This window comes from Pagrus major, chromosome 17 (assembly GCF_040436345.1).
Source record: "Pagrus major chromosome 17, Pma_NU_1.0".
Taxonomy (NCBI): Eukaryota; Metazoa; Chordata; class Actinopteri; order Spariformes; family Sparidae; genus Pagrus; species Pagrus major.
This window is the reverse complement of record NC_133231.1, coordinates 24,180,529-24,201,199: the sequence shown is the minus strand read 5'-3', so window position 1 is coordinate 24,201,199 and position 20,671 is coordinate 24,180,529. Positions and strand designations below refer to the sequence as shown.

Here is a 20,671-nt window from a genome sequence, read left to right as displayed (position 1 = left end):
GCCAAAAACAGCTTGTATTCATTGTGTTTTACTTCATTTTGAAGAATGTTAAACTTTTCTTTAAACAAAAATCCCAAGTCCGTCACCAATTTAGTGACATTTCAATAAATGTCCCCTGATATTTATTGACCCGAGTCAGCTTTTGGTTATTATACTTAACAAAAGCTGACTCAGGTCTCACAAGGACAGATGAGACAACGGGTGTCAGGAGAGCGTCTGCAGACGGGGCGGAGGGTTTCGCACTTCGACGGCGTAGACGCAGCCACACAGAGGCCTCCTTGTCTTATGAACACAACCTGTTGCAGCTCACTCAAGAGCATGCTATGCAGGGAATGCTAAAAGGATTAGCGCGTAGCCACTTGAGATAATGTGAAAAATGAGACGTGAGGTGGTGGAGGGAGGCAACAAAGAGTCAAGGGCGAGACGGCGTCACAACACAGACTCGGTCGACCGTTACCCGCTAAGAAGATTAGAGAATGACTCAATCACAGCTGGATCTTCATCAGTGTATGTGTCATCATTTATCTGCAGTGTGCGCTATAATACACCAGGAACACACCAAAAACACAACAAAGACATCAAATAAATGAGCCTCACACCAACATTTCTTTCTTTGTGTTTATTTGCTGTGTACATCATACACAAATGTCTTTGGAATAAAAACTAAATCTCTCATATATATATATATATCAAATAAAAAAAAGAGATTCAGACTTTTACGGAGCCACTTTGTAAACATGCAACCAAATGCTTTTTAACGGGGGAAATATAAAAACCAGAAACAAAAAGTCCAGTTGAGGGAGTTTCAGGAGCGTGTGCCATGCTGACGATAATTACAGAAAACGTATCAAAGCTGCAAGTAATCGTGTTAATTCATCACATGTACAGATATATCGTGCCCTTGTGTTCGGTAATACCTCTCTAGTCTGACCTCCGCATACCTCGGCAGACCCCCCCCCCCCAGTTCATATTTCAGTGGCATCGTGCGGGCCAAGCGATGGAAATGACCTTTCATGGAGATAAAGGGAGAATCACTGAAGGATGGATGAGGTGAGGTAGGATCTCTGGTTATCAGAGGAAAGGAGGGCGGCTTCGGGCCTCCCCCTGCTTGTTTTGATGGCGCTGACTGAGCCAGCTGGGGAGGTTGAACGTCTGCAAACTGCCAGATGGTGAAAGTGACGTCCTAAAAACATTTCGCAGCGAGGCTCTGACATACTGAGCTCCTTTTACTTATGAAGGTGAATATATTATTTTATGAAATCCAAGTTTTGTTCTCACAGGAATCTGCAGATGCACTGAACATTAGCAGTGGTAATCAATAACCGTGTCACACGTTATTATCGGTCAGTGTATATAGTGTGTGAGATGATGAGACAACGAGATGAAAATGAAAATGACCGGCCAGGCCACGGCTCCTCGTCTTCCTCGATGCAGGTGCTCCTTTTGAATCTAGCTCAGTGTTTTAATGTTACATGAGATGAATCTCCGTTAAGAGTAAAAAGCTACATCTCTATCGTTCGTTTCCTCTCTCTCTGTCCAGTTCAGTGCATTAACAACCCCACGGGGGTGCCTCGCATGTTTGTTCCAACGCCTGCGTTTAAGGAGTAAAAAAAAAAAAAAAAGCAACACACAAACTAAACTGGGACAGATCCGAATGAGGTACTCATGGTTCACTTCACACTCACACAACAGTTTTCCAGTTTAGAAAAAAAAACATAGCTTAGTGGTTTTCCATTTTAATTTAATCATTAAGTGAGAGTGTTGGTGTCAAGGACACTGAACTGTGTCCCGCCGTGTCCTGACTAACATACACTTTATGTGCCTCGTGATGGGCTCACAGGGGGCTGATCTCAGCTCAGTTCTGAATCCGGCTCGACTGAAACAAAAAGCTACAAATGGAGAGAGACGCCGACGTTCACTCCAAACAACAGCCACGCACACAAACACACACACGGATAACAAAACATTTTGCTTGGAGAAATTGTTCCATTTGCCAGTAAAGGTCTGTCTATACCCACACAATACTTCCATAGGATCTATAAATACAATATATCAATTTGACAGGAGATAACTAGTGGCAGTTATTGTCCGCTCGTTTGAAGAAACAGTTTCTTTGGAGTTGAAGACGAGGGACCAAAGGTAATCATGTGCCATGAGACACTAACCCTACGTGCAGACATTAGCGGCTGAAACGAACCCCAAGGCGGCTCTGTCTACCAATGCTGCCAGCTAATTTCCGCCAATACTGAATGTAGTATTTTAAAATTCAAGTACAATCCTGTGATGATTCATCGCTTTGAGTTCTGGTTTATGGTGCGTTTCAGCAGCAAATATCTGCACAATGGGAAACGTTCTGCAGAAGTAAATGCTACACCAGGTGACTTCACTGATCTCCTGATTTAATGTCTTATCAGAAACCTTCAGGCTCTCTGCTGTCCATGGCAAAATGGTTCCTTGTCCCTTTATTAAACAGTAGACTCTTTGGGTCCCTCTCGAGCAGCGTTCTTACACCCGTAAAGCCACTTGATGACGCGAGCGTTTCTCTCAATGATCGACACGCCGGTGGGAAGCTGCTCGGTCAGCTCCTCCTGAAACAGCCCGTCTCCCGAGTGCCGGGAGAACTCGCTGGGCTCTGAGCCGCCGCAGCCGTCCCCGCCCACGCTGCGGAGGGCCAATGAGAGTGTGTCTATGGAGCTGGCGCCGGAGAGGAAGTTCTCTCGACCCAGACGCTCTATCATGTCACCGTCCAGCCCGCAGAAGTCGAAGAAATGCTCCTGCTCCGATAACGCCACCGAGCAGCGCAGACGCATGTCCGACTTGGAGCGCTGCAACTCCCCAAACTTCCGTCTGGGTGCGGGCGGGGGTGACGCCCGCTTCCAGGGGTCATTCTCATCATCATAATTACTTGAGTGGTTGCCGTTGGTGATACCATTAACTCCATCGCTGGTACCATTTGTAAATCCATTCTTAGTCCGTTCAAGCATTGGGCTCAACCCAGGGCTGGGGATCGACCCCGGGCTGCGTTCATGGTCTGTTTTACTAGACCTCCGGCTCCCCGGCCCGCCATCCGGAGCGTCTTTGTCATTGGTCCAAGACATGCGGGAGTCGCCATCCCGTGACGGCGCTTTCTCTTCACCGATCACCATCTTCTGGATTCTGCCTTCGCCTCCGCCACTCTTCTCCCTCATAGAGCCCTGGAAGAGGCGGCGGACAAAGCTGTAGCCCTTCACCTCCATGTTGCCGTTCTCTCCCATTGCTGCACCGCTGGGGCTCTTGCACTCTTTCTTCTGCCTGTAGATGAGGAGGGAGTCCGGCCGGAGCATGCGCTTGCCTGTGCTTCTTCTGAGCACGGGCGCACTGTGTGGCGCTACCAAGCCGTTATTTCCAGGAGTCTTGGGGATGGGAGGCATCGCATTTTTCACATTGCTCCTGTTATGCGCCTCGACGTCAACGGATGTCCGTCTGTTCTCCTTCCTGGAGTCATCGTTTTCATTTTCATCTCTTGAGGTGAAGGAGCCGGAGAGCGTAGAGAAGGGAGTGTTGGATGAACGTCGTGGAGGAAGACGAGGCGTCAGACTACCGGGGACGGAGATGGCTCGCCGGGGCTGTGGAGGTGGGGTGGCACAGGGGACCAGTACAGGCTCCTGTTTGGTGTTGATCACCTGCTGGCTCTTTACATATTTGGCTTTGTCTGCCTCAAGCCTCTCCACAGCGCTTATTGAGCGGCCTTGGCCTCCGCCATCTATCTGCCTGCGCAGATACTCCGGACCCTTGTTGAGGAGCCTCAGAGGAGAGGGCGATCCAATTGGCGTTAGGGGCTTCATGTTGATTCACCGAGCTGGGAACGACATCAAAACCGCAGCCCCCGAATCAGCTCCTGGTGTCAGATCTTGGCCCTGTGAAGATTTCAGACCAAGTGAAAGCTTCTGAGCGTTCTGAGCATTCCTGTTCTCGCAGCTCTTGAATCCTCCTTGACGGGTAATGGATAGGTAGCAATTCAGGAGACCACAGAGTCCGAGGTTTGTTGTAAGGTCTTCTATAGATAGCTTACAGTCTCTTTGTTGGGCGATGTTAGAGCCCAGACAAATTGATATCTCTATCCAGTATTTACACAGGCATTTGGATAGGCAGGCAGGGCACAGGGAAGTCCTTTTTTTGTCAGCCAAGAGCACTCCCAAATGAGACGCTCCCTGCCCACAGCGCAGCAGAAATAGCAGGCGGGGTGCACTTTGAAAGGGTTACTTCTTTCCTCCCCCACTTTTTCTTCTCTCTCTCTGTCTCCCAACAACACCCTTCACTGTTGATCTTTTCAGCGACGACTTGCCGGGGAGAAATGAGATATAATGGCCTCAAATATTTGCTTTGTGCAGGCCGTCTGGGGGACGCCGGGTCAAGACTTTTATTGTTTGGCGCCACGTCGTGGTTGAGGTGACCTGAGGGTGGCCGGCACCGAGGCACTTGGGTTCGTTGATGGACAGATGGGGCAGATGCAGATCTTGTCCTTGTCCTCACCTCACCTGCAAACATACAGATAGAGAGAAGGTTTTAGTTGGATGTGTTAGCGACAAGAAGACCAGATGGCAGAAAAAGGACTGCGGTCCCTAAAGCTCAGCTCAGATTGTAGCTTATTTAAAGCTGGAGGGAGTTACATGTCACTGTCAGCTGACACATGTACTGTAAGCATTTAATTACCCTCTACCTCACATATTAGATTCAATACCACTTCTATCTAAGGTAAGGGTTCAACTACAGGCCACCATTTCATAAACGTCAACACAGATATCATCAGCACGTATCATCAAGCACATGTAGGTCATGTTTCCTATGCGAGCATTTCTTTATCTTTTTCCAGTTATTTGTGTCTGTCCTCCATCAGTAGCTCAAGTTTATTTTTAAAATGTTAGATCTCTGTTATCCAGACTGTATAACAGCTTCCTGTGAGTCTTGATGATAAATTAATGAGAGCAATGTCTGTTGTCCAGGTGGACGATGACGTGTCTGCATCCATCTGTTTTTCTACGATGGCCGACAAGGACAAATGCGTCGCAGCTTAAGAAAACACACGTAAATAAGAAAACATCTTCAACATATTAACAACAACACGCGCAGCTTTGATGAAACACGCCAAAAATAAATACATGAACGCGCTGCAACGGCCCATAACAGTACTTATTTCAGCATTTTTTTTTCTGTATTTGCACATTTTTGTATTTCCCGTTTTGGGCTGACATTTTTTATCGATTTGGTCGATTGTTTCATGTTTGCTCAGAGATAAATGGCTGCAAATTCAACATCCTGTAAGACCGATCACTGAGAATACCTGGCAAGCAGAGAAGAAGTCTTAAAGGAAACCATTTTTAAATTTAACGCAGAAAACTTTCACTTTTTGACAGATATGTGCCGCTTGCAGCTTTTAAAGTCTTAAACATCTCTACAGAAAACTACACCAGAGGTTGTAAACGCCCCTAAAGCGCCGCTTAGCTCACCCAATCGCACTTCTGAGGTAATAACTCTTTCATAGTCACAGTTAAACAGCTTGTTCTTCAAATTAACGAGCCTCTAAAACAGTTAAATAACACTTTAAACCAAACATGAGGCATGACTCTGTGAAATGATGCCGCGTTGGTCTTTATGGTGTGTTTTTTAATGCTGTATGAGGATTCGAGAGGGGGGAGAAGGCTGCACGCGTCTATAATGGGATAGGCTCAGCTCGAGGGGCTATTGATAGCATGAAAACATCCCGGCGCACTTATCATGTGTCCCTGTACACGTATGTGTGTATGTGCATGCGGTCATGGGTGTATTTATGTATCTGCTCCAGTTTTGCGCCTGAGCTTATGAGCATGTGTGTGTCAGCACGAGGCAATAAGAGGTTTCCCTGTCAATGAAAGAGGGCTGCTGCGCCGTCTTCATGTCCACAAGAAGAAGTTCGCAATGTGCAAACTGGGAAGACATGAACACATCTTGAGGCACAGGTGGAGCTCGTTATTCATTCACCTCCCTTCAGAAATGTCCTACGAGTCCATCTGGAGAGATAAATGCTCTTTGTGCCGCGCCGGACAGCAGGAGGGTGTTTATATTGTTGTGCTTATTGTTCCCACAGGTCTGCCTCAAGTGGTATCAGATGCTATTTTAACTTTTCCTTCACATGAGCTAAAACAATGAACAACCTCCAGCGGCAGGAAAAAGGATCCGTGTGTCGAGATAAAGCATGCGACACCGCCGATAGTCGCGAACGCACGCAAACACTTAATCTCAGGTTTTATTTAGAAAGCATATCCGATTTAGAAGATAGTAAATAATAGAGCGACAGAATGACGAGCGACAAAGGTCACGAGCCGTGTTCAAGCCCGAGACAACACGACTGCACTTTAGCCCACTGACACTCAAATCAAAATGAAAAGAGAAAGCTGTTCGTCATATTTCAAGACTTTTGTTTGAACACAGGAACCACTGTGGGCTCCTGCTGTCTTCCCTCCATCATCGTACTCCTCCATCCACCCTTCCACGACCCTGATTTCTTCCCTCATCCCTTCACCCGTCTTTCCCTTATCCCTTTATCTCTCCACCCTCATTCCTTCATCCCTCCCTCAGTCCATCCCTACATCCTCTTGAATCTCCTCTGTCCATAATATGAAATAATCTCCATATCTTTACTGGCGTGGTCTTTGTTAGCACAGTTTTCTTTCTTCCTTCCTTTACTTCTTTTGAGAAAATATGGTTAGGACCCGTTAGCAAGTTAAACTAGAATTGCACTCAGTTGAGCGCATACCTCCGCCAGTGCGCAACCTTTAATTCAATCAAGCCTAATCCAGTATCAGAGGAAAGACATTTAAATCCACTAAATCCGGATTTGTTTTTGGATCTGCATCAAATTGTGCTCACTCATACGTCCATGAACTATTCCTTGAAAAATTAATGAAAACATCTGAAAACTGACCTTAAAGGGCAACACAATTTCATACTGTTTTACTTTGTTTATATGTGGCGGACCCTGCCACCTTTCTAGCTTCAAACAGTGTTCTGGGGACTTTACTTTCCTCTGAGAACAGCTTGTTTATTCAGTTATGGAATAAATAAATATTTCTGAGTTTGTATTATTACCTCATTAATATTGTAAATATTAAAATTCTGAGTGTTAATTTCTTCTCCAAAACTACATAATGCCCCTTTAAAGTAAAGTGAGAAAAAAAATCCTGGATCTGTAATTTTATCAGGATCTACACCAAAAGTTAACAGGGTCTATTCTGGGCCGAGACCCATCCTCCATCCAAGTTTCGTGGAAAAATGTTCAGTAGTTTTTGTGTAATCCTGGTTACAAACCAACAAACAGACAAGCAGACATGAGCGAAAACATAACCCTCCTCGGCGGAGGTAAAGACTGGTTAAAATGCAGAGAATATAGATTTTAAAGTGCTTTGTGCCCCTACAAAACCTAACACACAGTAACTAAACTCTAAAATACCAGCACTTACTCTTCAGTCTACCACGACCATGTGTTAAATTAGACGGTGACATATCACGTTCACGTAAATCTACACCTCCTTCAGTCTCGCACCTCCTCACAGAGCAGCTCCAGCCAGTCAAATGGCCTGCCACCATAAATTCACTGAGGACGGGGGAGTGTGTTGTTTTTTCCAGATGTCGGGCTGTCAGTCCCGGGAAGTCCGCCATTGTTTTAGGAAGAGTTCCCGGGAAAATGTCTCACAACAGGTGTGGACGAGGAGGAAGTGGGAATAAGGGGGTTACAGCGTGTCTGTATTTTATTGGGACGCCTTTTGTTCCGGATCAATCTGTTCCACATCTGAGCCCGCTGAAGCTTTAAAGGAGGATTATCGCCACGGGAGCCTAAACAAAGTCATTAATCCTGATCCTGGGGGTAAAGTGTGCAAAATCATACGGAGGATAAGAGGCAATAACTATGAATACAGCGACTGTTAATCCACACTGATCCAGAAGAATATGTGCAGCGTCCACATATGTTTACGACAGCGTGCGCTCACTGAATCTGACATTCACCAGCCACTTCCAGAGGTCACCTCTCGCTCCGAGTGTTATCTCAGACATCAGATGACTGCATCTGAGTCACTGACAGCATTATGGGACACGGACGACGTCTTAAGCGGGAATCGGCGGCTAAAAATAGACAATAAAAGTATGTTAAGAAGTCTCCAAACATGAATTATTGAAACGCTAAAATAGAGGAAGCAGAGATACATCAGGGGGGAAGAAATTTGCATGATTAAAAAGGTTTGACACGCACACACACGGACTCGAACCGGTGACTCGACTGGGAACAATAGCCACCATTAGGTCCACTGACCATAATTAGTAGCCTGCACCTCCTCCTGTGATCTCCAGGTTTGTGAAAAAAGCGTGAGATGAATCTTTCTCCCGTTACACGACCTCCTTCGTCGCTCGCTGTAGGTTGTCATTAACCCTCCCCAGCCCGACCCCACGGCTTCCTAACGCTTACCTAACCTCGTGTCTTTAATTCCCCGGCTCTCCCGCCCTCCTTCATCTCTCCACATCTCTTGTATATGCCACAGGGCCTCCCTAACCCTCTCATTTCCCTCCCTACTCTCTCTTCCTGTTCATTCCTGCTCTATTTACTGTTTCTCTGTATCTGAGAGCTGATTGCGTTCGTGTATTTCTGCTGTTATTTATGTAGTAACCCATATTGTGCTATGGAGCATTGGGTCAGGTTCCCCTCTAGGGGTTGCGAGATTAATCTGAGGGGGTCACAATACGATTAAAACAGAAGAACAGAAGAAGAACAAGTAGGTTTTTTCCTGACTTTTCTTTTGTTTAACGCGGTCACAGTTCAGAGACTTAAGCAGCTCGTGATAAGGGGTTGGGAGGGTCACTAAACCAAAAGTGTGGGAACCGTTAGTCTACAATCTACCTAATCCTCTGTCACACGACAAAAAAATGTCTATTTTAAAGTTTAGCATCACAGTTTTTTCCTTCTGTAGCTGCGAGTTGCAACAGTGTTACGCCTCATTTATGTTCCCTTTACATACAAAAACAGAGACATCCGTTTCCAAGCGATATCACCGTAACGTACTTCCATGTGTCTATCACGTTAGCATGGATGTTAAGCAAAGCAACCACGAGAGAGCGTCGCTCAGAGTCTCGCACAGACCTCCACTTGTCCTTTTTAATTCCCATCCAATCTGCTGCCGGTTGTACCGAACTAACTGTCATACAGATGTTTAAGGGTTCAGTAGCTTGCATGAACATACAAAGAAACCGGTGAAACCTGCAGAAATCATCACAAACATCCTGTTCTGAAGTGATCTCTGGGACCTGCGTCGCAACAGATACCACCAAACATCTTACGGCTTCAAACTCCCTGTTCTTTAATAAAACTCCTCTGTCTGTCTGTCTGTCTGTCTGCTCGTCTCCCCTCCTTCCCTCCCTCGTGTCCTCTCTGTGAAGCGGATGGCCCGGCCTGCAGGGGAGGCTTAACCAAGCGCCCCCATGCAGCTAAAGAGGAACCAGATGTTTTGTGTCATGCTACATCAAGATGCTCGGACAGAGACCTGTCATGGGGAAGTGGACCGCGTACTCTCCTTTTAATCAGCAGCATGCTTTCGACCCGTTTTTGTTATCGATTCTCCCGTCACGTGCGCACATTCGACTGCATGCTTCTGCTTATTTTTCCTGATGTGAAAGCGAAGAAGCTAAACACCCAACAATCCAGGAAGCGTTTCATCCGAGCTCGCCAGGCGGACCCAAAGAAAAAAAGCAGCTGGCCCGAGATCGCAAGGTTAAAGGAAGTTCCTCTGTGAATGATGTGATCCAGCGAGGTAAACACGAGATAAGAAGGTTAATAAATTCAGGAGGACCACCTTTGAAGCTCTCGGGGAGATGAATTCATGCACGCTTACCTGTCAGATTAATCTCTGGACAGATGAGAGGCATCTGCTGCTGACAAGGAACCAACTGGCCACCTCTACTGTCTCCTTCCTCTCTTTCTTTATACCAACACCTGGCACAGACCAACAATCCTCACTAATGGACTCAAACGTTAACCAGAAGCTCATTCAAAAGATGCTTTTATGTCGTGACGCAGCATCTGTGCACATCGATTCTCCGTGGTGTGAGGCCCGTGCTAATGAGCCGCGATTCATGACTCCGTCCGGGTTCGGTCATTAACCGACACTACAGAGACGGGACCTCAAGACGTCTGTTATGGGCCGAAGAAAAGGAGGTGTCGTCTTCTATTATGCGAACAAAGAGACGTACCGGCCTTTCTTTTGCATTATTAATGGGCCACAACAAAAGGTCCTCCTCCAGGTCTACAGATACGTCTTGACCTGGTTGCGCCGCCTCATTAGTCAGGGAGGGGAGGAGACAAACACGATGGAGCCACAGGACACACAGAGCTACTGTCCCCTCAAAGACAAAAGCCTGGTAGCCAATTGTAAATCCTATCACCATTGTGAGGACGCCATTAGCCGCTTGATCTACGGTTCGAGGCTACCTTTGGGCTTTCTCCACATTCATGTGGAGCAGCAGTTAGGCCACCTGGGACGACTTAAGGGACCCCCCGACCTGAATAGACCTCCACCCAAACCGTAAAAAAAGGACAAGATGAGCTCTTAAATCACCGCTGCAGCTCTTTTGTCATTCAAAGTAAAACCACGCAGAGACAGCTGAGCCAAAGACGCTGGGCCTGCAGACTGTGAGATGACAGAGATGAGATATGTGCCTCTCAGGAACATGTTGGGTCTATGTGCAAGCTGGCTACATGACAGTAGTACAGTTAATTAGCCGGTAAATCAAGTGGGCTAAGTGGCTTAGCTAATTAACGATCAGCTAATAAGCATATGGGCCTATTAGCTGGTCCAACCAAAATGTTTTTGGCTAGCTGTTGCAACTCAGGTAAAAAAGTTTAAAATATAAATAAGTCTACAAAAGCACATTCTGCTCACAATAATCAAAACCATTTTTAAAAACAATAGTTAATTAGCTTGTAAATCGGCTAACTAGCTACTAAGGTTATTAGCATATGAGCTCATTTGTAAAATTAGACAAAACTTTTTTGTGTGTTTTTAAAAAAAGGGACAAAATATAAATAAGATTCATTCACATTCTGCTCACAATTATCAAAAACCTTTTAAAATAATAAAAGGTAATAGCTTGTAAATCAGCTAACTAGCTACTAAGGTTGTTAGCCTGTTAGCTGATTTGAAAAATTAGCTGAAACTTTTTTGGACAGCTGTTGAAACTAAGATTTTTGTAAAAAGGAAAAAGTCCACAAAAGGTAGACAGCATATTCTGCTCACAATAATCACACAATGAACTGTTTAGAAGGCTACAGCTAATTAGCTTGTAACGCAGCTAACTAGCCACTAGGGTTACTAAATAAAAAATTACATTTTGGGCTGTTAAAACTAGAAAAATCTTACATTCAGCCCTTTAAAATACAACTAATGAGCAAGTAAATCAACTAACAAGCTAATTATTAGCCAACTGGCTCGTGAGATGGCACATAAACAGGTAAAAAGCTACTTAGCTCTTGTGCTCATTTTAATTTTAGGTGTATTTGTGAGCCATCAGCCGTCATGTCAGCATCTATTAATGGTTTGAGACAATTATCGGCTTGAGATTTCAGTGACTGCTTTAACACGTGATGTAGTCGCCCTAAAGATAACAGCCATTATACTGTAAGTGGGCCCTTTATCAGCACTGCACACCCCTGCACAGCCAACACTGATAACGTCTGCCGAGATAACGTGTTCGCATTTATTCCTGCTTTTATCAACAGACCGGACAAGTTCCTTCGTCCCAGCCAAGAGTCCAGGAAGAGCGCTGTTACTGTTGATAATTAAACAGCTCTGACCTATAAAGTTTTATGAGTCACTGTTTACTTTTTCACCTGCGTCTTTACTCGAGCATTTCCTATGAAAGTCTGGGCTCAAACTGCCTGAATCTTCCCAGGATCTGCCGTGAACATGTGGCTTAAATTCAGTTTTAGATAAAGAAGGGTGATAATTTCATGGAAAATCTCATTTTGGATCAAAGTTTGGAAGAAGTGAGTCTCTCGTGATGATGTCTTCACCAGCTGCAGTGTGCCAGAAAACCTTATAATGCACACTGTAGCGCAGAAACACCTGAACGTGCCTCCCGGCCCGGGAATGTTGAGCCCAGCGGTGATACGTCGCTGTCGATGAGTGAAATATGGACGGGTGAACACATGCACACTTACAGGGAGATGACGTAAACCTGGATCCTCATAAAAACTCTATTATTAAATCCAAACACTCAAATTATGCAGCAAAGGATCCATAAACTGGAGGTAGTGTTTTTTATGTTACTTTTGTAGGAAATTAGTGGACCTGTCTCTGTACGACTGCTCTCATCCGTGGAGTCTTGATCTATTAAACAATAAGAAATGTGTCCTGATGGCGGCTCGGAAAGCTCCTCTACGCTCTCTGAGCACGCATATAAATGAAAGTTTGACATTTTTTAAGATAAAGTCCCACAAAGTCGAAGATTTGTACTTGTAAGACGTCAAATTGAGCTCGTTTTTCGCTCTTTTCTGACATTTTCTACACCAGAAAGTTAAGAGAATAATCACCTCATTAACCATTGTAGCCCTACGTGGTTGAGTTCAGTGTTGCTTTTACATTTTTTTTGTTTTACAGCTCTTTCTTTTGCAGTCCTGAACCCAAACACACCACACGAGCTGCAGTTTAAAGACCGGCCACCAGGACACGACAACCTGTAGCACTTGTTCCTTGAGTTTTTCAGTTATATATCGAAAAAAAAGTCACGTAGGAGAGTAACAGGGTGTGTTTGTGTCCTGATCTGGACTACATCAAGTCGACGTCCCGGCTCTGGACGGCATTGTTTAGTAAATTATGACCACCGCTGCTGCTGCTGCTGCTGCTGCTGCTGCTCCCTCCACATGCCAGCCTGGCTTATGTGACCAGCAGTACAAACCACAGTGACCTACTGTGTGTGTGTCTGTGTGTGTGTGTGCAGCACAGCCCAGGACTGTGAAACGCACACTGCAACTCAGGGTAACGCAGATCTCTCTCCCCTGTCCTCAGGCTGTTTATACAGTTCAGTGCATCGGCAGAAATCTGGGCACATCCCTCAAATCTCTCCCAGAGTCTTAAATGATGAAGGCCTGTTCCCACACTGTGAACCCTCATTAAGCTCTCAGCTGGTGAGAACGCTCTGAAAGACAGCACTGTCTGGCCAGCTGCCAGATGTTTTATTTCACCAAGTCGGCACATTTTTTAACTCTGCCAGACATATGTCGGCTTCGACGCAGCGATAAAAGACGCTTCGGCGGATGTTAGACTCGCAAAAGAGCAACTAAAAGTGTCAAAACGTGGTCAGTTGGTGTTAAATCACACACCTGTAAACCTGCATGTTAGCAGACTGAGACGTCCTGTAGAGATAAAAAGATACAAGACGTGGACGCCGCAGCTGAGTTTTGTTTTAAGATCGAGAAAGACGAGTGAATGAATGAAGATCTGGACGCTGGAGAAGGAGATGTGGGTGATTCTTGGAAAGCAGAGGTCTCCTCACGCAACATTTCCTCGACACATGTTGCTGATGTGAGCAGTAAAAGGTTAACACCGCCTTGTGAGGACTCGTGACGAGGCTGTTTGGGGTTGGTTGAGGCTTAAAGCCGCTCCAGCTGTGCTGTGTCCCCAAACACTGGGTCATCTGTGACTGTCGGTGCCAAACCCCGTCCGGCCCGTCCCCTACTGAGCTACTGCATCCTCTCCCCAGCTCTTAAAATTGATTTCCTATCACAGTTTAACCCTGTTTGACCAGGTTCATATAGTACAAACCCTGATATTTCTTATTCTTTTTTCATATACTGCTTATTGGATATAAGTTTTGAACCGTCAACCCGACCTGCATGCTTTAAAAACACGTCTCAGGAAAGGAAATTCATGTCGGTTCTTCCTCTGAGACGATGGGCGATGGTTGTAGTCGACCTACTTTGGTTGTCGGATGTAAACGATCGAAGTGGATCTAGAAGAGAAATCTAAACTTTCTGGGTTTCTGTCTGAGTTTTTTAAAAGATTCTGGCAAATTCTTCCGTTCTCAGACGAAGCAAATGTAAAATTGGGACTTTAAATGAGACTGAATCAAATAGTGCGAGGCTGCCGGCTAGAATAGGATGTGAGAGACTAAATAAATACAGGAGAATCAGGCGCCCCAAGAAAGTACTTGAAGGTTAAGCCCCTAAAAACCTTCTGTGTTTCTCTATAATATTAAATATTAGTGACTGAATAAGTTTAAGCTCGGGGAAAAAAAGACCCTGAGTTATTATTTAAGAGTCTAACAATGAAAATCTGCTTTTCCAGGACTGTGTAGGCTCAAACACAAGCAAACAACTTCCATCACACTTGCACAGACAGGGCCTTCGCTCCAACATGAATCTTTTTGCAGCCTTCTCAACACAAAACAAGCATGAAAACCTTTTTGATTACAAGAAAACAATCCCCAAAAATCTCTCCCCCTCCCTCGACTGAGCTCTCCTGTTTCTCCTCGCTGCCATCTACGCTTAGCTGTTAACCTCTGCTGAACCTGCCAGCTGTCTTCTCTCATTACCGACCGACCGACCTGCTTTCCCCCGCAAACATCACCCCCGAGTGCCACGAAGAAGAGACCCCTCCATCCGTCCTCCTCCTCCTCCTCCTCCTCCTCCTCGCTCGCTCCTGTCAGAATCAGAAAACATCTGGAAAGAGCCCGAAGAGTTAGCGGGAGCTGCGATCGACGGTCGGAGGGGAATGTCCGGGGCCTGTGTCGTCTTCCTCACGGTCGAGCGGACGCAGCGCGGCACGCTTGACCGTGATGGGATGTGGCAGAGCTGCAGAGGCGCCCGGTCGCACTGTGAACAATTACGGGGATGTGAGAGCAACGGCGAGAAGGGCTGCTCTCACAGCTGTCAGCCACACACGGGGGGACCGTCAGGAGATGGAGATCTGTCGGATCAGGTTTCATGATTTCGGGCGCTCGTAATAAATTATGGATTCAGTTATGAGCCCGAGGAGATGAGAGCGATGTAAGAGCAGAAAACAGCCTCAGAGAGAGGCCGCTGATTATGGCTCCAGAATTAGATGTAAACATTTGATGCTAATGTTGACTCCTGCTAGCAAAGAGCTACATTCTCCTCCCATGAAATGATCACTTCAATGAACACATGAGCTGATTTGCAAAATTGCCCTAAAACTTTTTCAGCTAGCAGTTAAAACTGTTTTAAACATAAAGAAAATAGCCTATAAACAAGTCGACAAAAGAGACGAAGCACATTTTGCTCACAATAATCAAAAACCTTTTAAAAAGTTTACCCTAGCTTGTGAATTAGCAAACTAGCTAGACTACTAAGGTTGTAAGCCTCTTAGCTGGGTTGTAAAATTAGCTAAAACACTTTTTTACTTTCACTGTTTTAAAAAGTTAAGATGTAAATAGATCACAAAAAGTAGAAATCAATATCTGCTAACAGTAATCAAAAACCTTTATACAGATATCAGCTAATTAGCTTATAAATCAGCTAACTAGCTTGGCCCCCTAAGGTTATTAGTTTGTATGATTAACAAAAACTCTTTAAGCTAGCTGTTGAAACTGTTCACAGAAGGGACGAAGCACATTTTGCTCACAATAATCAAAAACCTCTCAAAAGGTTTAGCCTAGCTTGTAAATTAGCAAACTAGCTAGGCTACTAAGGTTGTTAGCCTTTTAGCTGGGTTGTAAAATAAGTTAGAAAGTTAGAAGCACATTCTGCTCACAGTGATCAAAAACCTTTATACAGATATCAGCTAATTAGCTTATAAATCAGCTAACTAGCAGGGCTACTAATGTTATTAGCCATTTAGGTTGTTTGCATAATTAGCCAAAACTCTAGCTGTCAAACCTGTTGACAAAGCACATTCTGCTCACAACAATCAAAGACCTTTTAGCTTGTATATCAGCTAACTAGCTACTAAGGGTAATTAGCCTATTTGCTGATTTATCATTAAAAAAAGTACATTACATCACGTCGGAGTTTGGTAGCCTGTTACACAACATATATCCATTTTTAAAAATCTCCGGCCTCATCGGTAGCAAAAATCATTTTCAGTTGGCTGTTTTCCAGCAAGTCGGGGTAAAGAAACATTTCTCGGGGGTGCAGCGTCATAAATCTTTAAGAGATAAGCCAACAAGTAAACGTTTCACTGCAAAGAGCTTCACTCTGAGCTCATCAATTTTGAAAAATATGTCTTTTCTCACGAAACGATCACTTCGGCGAGTATGATTACACACTCTGATGTTTACAAAGCAGAAGAGACACCAGCTCGGTACACAGATGGTAGGTTTTACTTCTTGTTTCAGCCAGTAATCCTTCGTGAGAGTGGGTATTACTCTATCACAGGGTGCCTGCCTCGATATGTTGCTGCTCGCTGTAACTGAGACGACATTTCTTACAACTTCTTCCTCTTTTTCAAACCGTTCTTCCTGAAAACGGTGAGCGAGGAAGTTTCCAGGTAGCGTCGGCGCAGCGGCCCCCAAAACAAGGCGACAAAGAGCAATAAAGCTAAATTATAAGCCTCACTGTTTGTGTGTGTGTGTGTGTGTGTGTTTGAAGTGTTGTGAACGTCAAATGTCTAAAACCAGCTGCTGCTCAGCAACACACACTCAAACACTCCTCCGACACACTGCCAGGGGGAAGATGATGTCATTAAGCAGGGTACATTTTCCCGCTCTAATTAGAAACTCGATGCTTCTTCCCGCCATAACTCGAGGGTCTTTACATCAAAACCGTGCAACAAAAACAGGGATTAAACAGAACAAATGTTTAAAAATGTGATGTTTCCCATGCCTTCGAATGTGGCTGCGGTGCCGCTGAACTTTAAGTGATAAGAAACACATTGTGAAGAAACCATGAAACGTCCTGCGGCTTCCGCCTGTTCCCCGCAAGTCAGCACTGATGTGGCTCAAACCGATCAGATTATACACTTGTAGAGCCTCAAAAAAAAAAAAAAGTGTTGACTAAAAAACAAAAAGAGGAGAAGGAAAAACCCCGGTGTGCCTTTACATCCCATCGTATGTTCAACTGATTGACCTGTGATCTGGTGGCTGCAGCTTCTGATGCACGAATCAGTGAGTTTCACAAAAGTCAACATGATCCTGCAGGCTCCGCTGAAGCGTTGCACCATCAACACCATCGTCATCAATATCACTTGCCAGTGCCATGAGCCAAGCGAGAAGGCAAAGACCTAAATTACATTTCATTTAGTCATGTTAATGATGTCAGGCCGACTGTCAACACCCCAGACGGAGGCTGCAGCGAGCAGCTCTGCGCCCCCGGGGGCAAGTATTCTCGTCTGCTCGGCCGGGATCAGCATCAAACACGGTCGCAGCCGTATTACAGCTGGAAAAATTAGCGCACTGCTGCATGAATCAGGGGGGAAAATAAAACAAAAAAGGAGGGGAGGGATGTTTACGACTGCTCCACACTGTAATTTTGCAGGTAGGTATTGAGTCGGAGAGATGTTTGTATCCTGCGTTTAAACATGTGCAGCGTGAAGGATTGATGTTGGCCGGGGGGTGTTTATGATCTGTGAGTCATCGTTAGCTTTCGGGCAGGGACGTGAGCCAGGTCCGATTTGTGGGATTAAAATTTTCAAAGCAAACAAAAGTGGATTCGAGGGAAGGTAGGGAGGAGCCGGAGTCTTCTTCCTAATAATCCCTCTACGTCACGTATGACGTGTTTTCCTTTTAACGAGCACCTTGAAGGTGATGATGCACAAACTGTGACTAAAGCAGTGAGTTTATCTTCTCTGGTTCATCTTTTAAGAGAAGTCTTTAAAATGGAGCTACTAGATAGCTCACAAGCTACTGTTACATTTGTTAATTTGCCAAAATGCTAAACTGCTAACATTAAGCAGCTTTACAATATGGCTTTTCACTATCTAATAGTTTAGCGTGTTAGCATTGTAACACTTGCTAATTTGCCCCCAAACACAATGCTAACATGCTTATGTCTACAAGATTCACTGAGGTAGTTTGCGTGTTAGCATTATAACATTTGTTAATTTGCTAATGCTAACATTCTAACTTTTAGCAGCTTCACAAAATGGCTATTCACTATCTATTAATTTAGAGACTTAGCATTGAAACACAATATATCCCATATTGTTGATCTTTCAAGCTAACATGTACGGGAACTCTTTAAAGTGCTCGTAAAAATGGAAATTTCAGCTACTAAATAGCCTACGACACTCGCATGCTAACATTTAGCGGGACTACCATATGGCTATTCACAGAATATTAGTTTAGCGTGTTAGCATTTTAACACTTGTTGATTTGCCCACAAACACAATGCTAACGCGCTGACATTTCGCAGACATGCAAGATTCACCACATTAGTTTAGCGTGTTAGCATTGTTACATTTGTTGTTTTGCCCTAATGCTAACATGCTTAGCAGTTATACCAGATGGCTTTTCACTATTAGTTTGGTGTGTTAGCATTGTAGCACTTGTTAATTTGCCAAAACACAATATATCCTATATATTTTAAAGGCACAATATGTAAGAATAATAGTTTAAATCATTAAAAAATAAGCTAAAATTCAGAATATCAGAATAACAAACACAGTTCTGACGTTGTGTTAAAGACATCTATGTATGAAGCTACAGAGATATTTACAATAGTCAGCATGCTAACCAGCAGTGCTAGCAGTGTAAACAGGAACAACACTCCCCCTAATGCTCCGAGGTGAGAGTCTTGACCACTAGCTGCACGGCTAACTGAGCTAACTAGCTCTCATGCAGGATGCCGACAGACCACCCCTCCCTCTGGAGAGCTTCAGCGCTGCCAAGTCTCTGATCTGCATCAAGAAGCATGAATCAAACCTTCCTGCTGCTGCAAACCAACACGTGCTCACCTACGACTCTCAGAGCGAATGTGTTTAGAGGACATGTGTGGTCTGTTTAGTCTGGCTGCTAAGTTGTTTATGCTCCTGACCCCACAGTGATCAAACCAACGCAGCCTTAAACATATCAGTGGAGAGGTGGGGTCAAGGTGGAGTCGACCCCGAGGGCGGGGGGGTTGTCGAGCCTTTACAGTGCTTTCAGATTTAGAGTAGGCGTGCTGTGTTATGACCCCTCAGGCCTCCGACTTACTGTTGTTCCTTTGTCGGCTCTCAGGTAACAAGTCTTAGGCTTTACTGTGAGTACACGTATGCGTCAGAATGAACTGATTGGCAGGAAAAATGCTTAATTTAGTTGAAGATCACAAAACGTTTTCGACCCTGATTAGACGTTTGGAAGCCAGAGCCCCATCTGAGCCGCTCCCCACCCCAACCTGATTTCATCCAGATGTAAATATCCAGAGTTGCGATGGTGTAAACTTCTGCTTTAATCACAGCACAGTGGTCACTCCCCATGCAGCTTTCCCTGACCAGGCTGGAGTTAAACCAGGGACATATATACACAGGCTCACATGGCAGATGATAGATTGCCGCACTTGTTTTGAGGTGGATCAAAACCTGCTGTTGTTCAAGGATACAAAAAAAAAAGCCTGACATCCATCACAAGACCATAAACACACCATAAAGATCTCAGCCATGACTCTCAAGAAGACAAACTCAAGTAATCCTGCAGTAAATTTAAAAAAAAAAAAAAAGGCAGACACTTCACAGTCACTCCACCACAGCATTATTATAAGATCTTGTATTCGTCATCTGTATCTGCCACATCTCGTCAATAAAGACGGAGAAGAGTCCGCAGGATCACCGATCGGATGAATCACTTCACACCCGAAAAACTTCACCAAAATAAACCCACCTGGACTCACGCATCGTACGGAACCACCGCTAAGTGACAGCTCACCTTAGTTCGGCTCAGGTTATCCGCTCCTGTCGGCTCTGAAATCCAGTAAAAAGGTGCGGAGATCCTCGGTGTGACCGGCGCTCTGCTTCAGCGTGGCGCTGCGCTCTGCGCTCTGCGCGGACTGCTGGCACACTGACGGACCGCTGCGTGGAGGCAGCGATACAAGAGGGAGTCCCGACCTCCCCACAGAGGAGGAGGGGAGGAGGGGAGGAGGAGGGAGGAGGAGGGCAGGTATGAGGCTGTGTAAACTGACTCCTGTCGGGCCTGCAGGGAGCCGAGAGGAGCGGTGGTGGTGGTGGTGGGGGGGTGGATTAAAGGAGGGGGAGGCTACAGTGTCAAATATAACATCATAATGGCTTCATAAACATTATTATAGTGTCAAGAGCTGCTTCAGAGCACCAGCTAAATGCTCTATTTATAGTTGGTTAATAAATAAGGTATTAATTGATTGTAGATTAATTATTAATAAGGATAACTTTGGTAGTGAATGAGAGGGACAAATAACTTTTTTAATATGATGTTTGTCAATTAAAAGAGTCACAGTTTGTCATAAAACTAATGAAATATAAGACAACAGTGATATTTTAATATCTTTACTACAAACTGTGACTTTATTGACCTGGAAAATTATCTTTTAAATGACTTTATAACATCTTATTAACTTATTAACTTACTAGCCTGTAAGTACTTTCCTTGCACTGAAGCCAGGCTACTATCACTGTGAGGCTGTAGCCTACTGCTAACATTAGCACGCTACAAATGACAATAACAATAACATTTGGCTTTCCAATCATTAGTCTTTCATGTTAGCATAATATAC

General features: G+C 44.8%; 1 protein-coding gene across 1 annotated transcript; it reads right to left on the bottom strand.

Moving 5' to 3' along the window:
- Window positions 1-604: 604 nt before the first annotated feature.
- Window positions 605-19,912, bottom strand: fam110d (family with sequence similarity 110 member D). Its single transcript, XM_073484752.1, has 2 exons — window positions 19,852-19,912; window positions 605-4,517 (listed from the first exon to the last, which is right to left on the bottom strand). Exon 2 carries the CDS (start codon window positions 3,822-3,824, stop codon window positions 2,466-2,468), a length of 1,359 nt encoding a protein of 452 aa, XP_073340853.1. The 5' UTR covers window positions 3,825-4,517; window positions 19,852-19,912; the 3' UTR covers window positions 605-2,465.
- Window positions 19,913-20,671: the final 759 nt, after the last annotated feature.

Bases quoted from the DNA above. Each gene is read 5' to 3' on its own strand.
- fam110d (XM_073484752.1), bottom strand. From the start codon at position 3,824: ATGAAGCCCCTAACGCCAATTGGATCGCCCTCTCCTCTGAGGCTCCTC.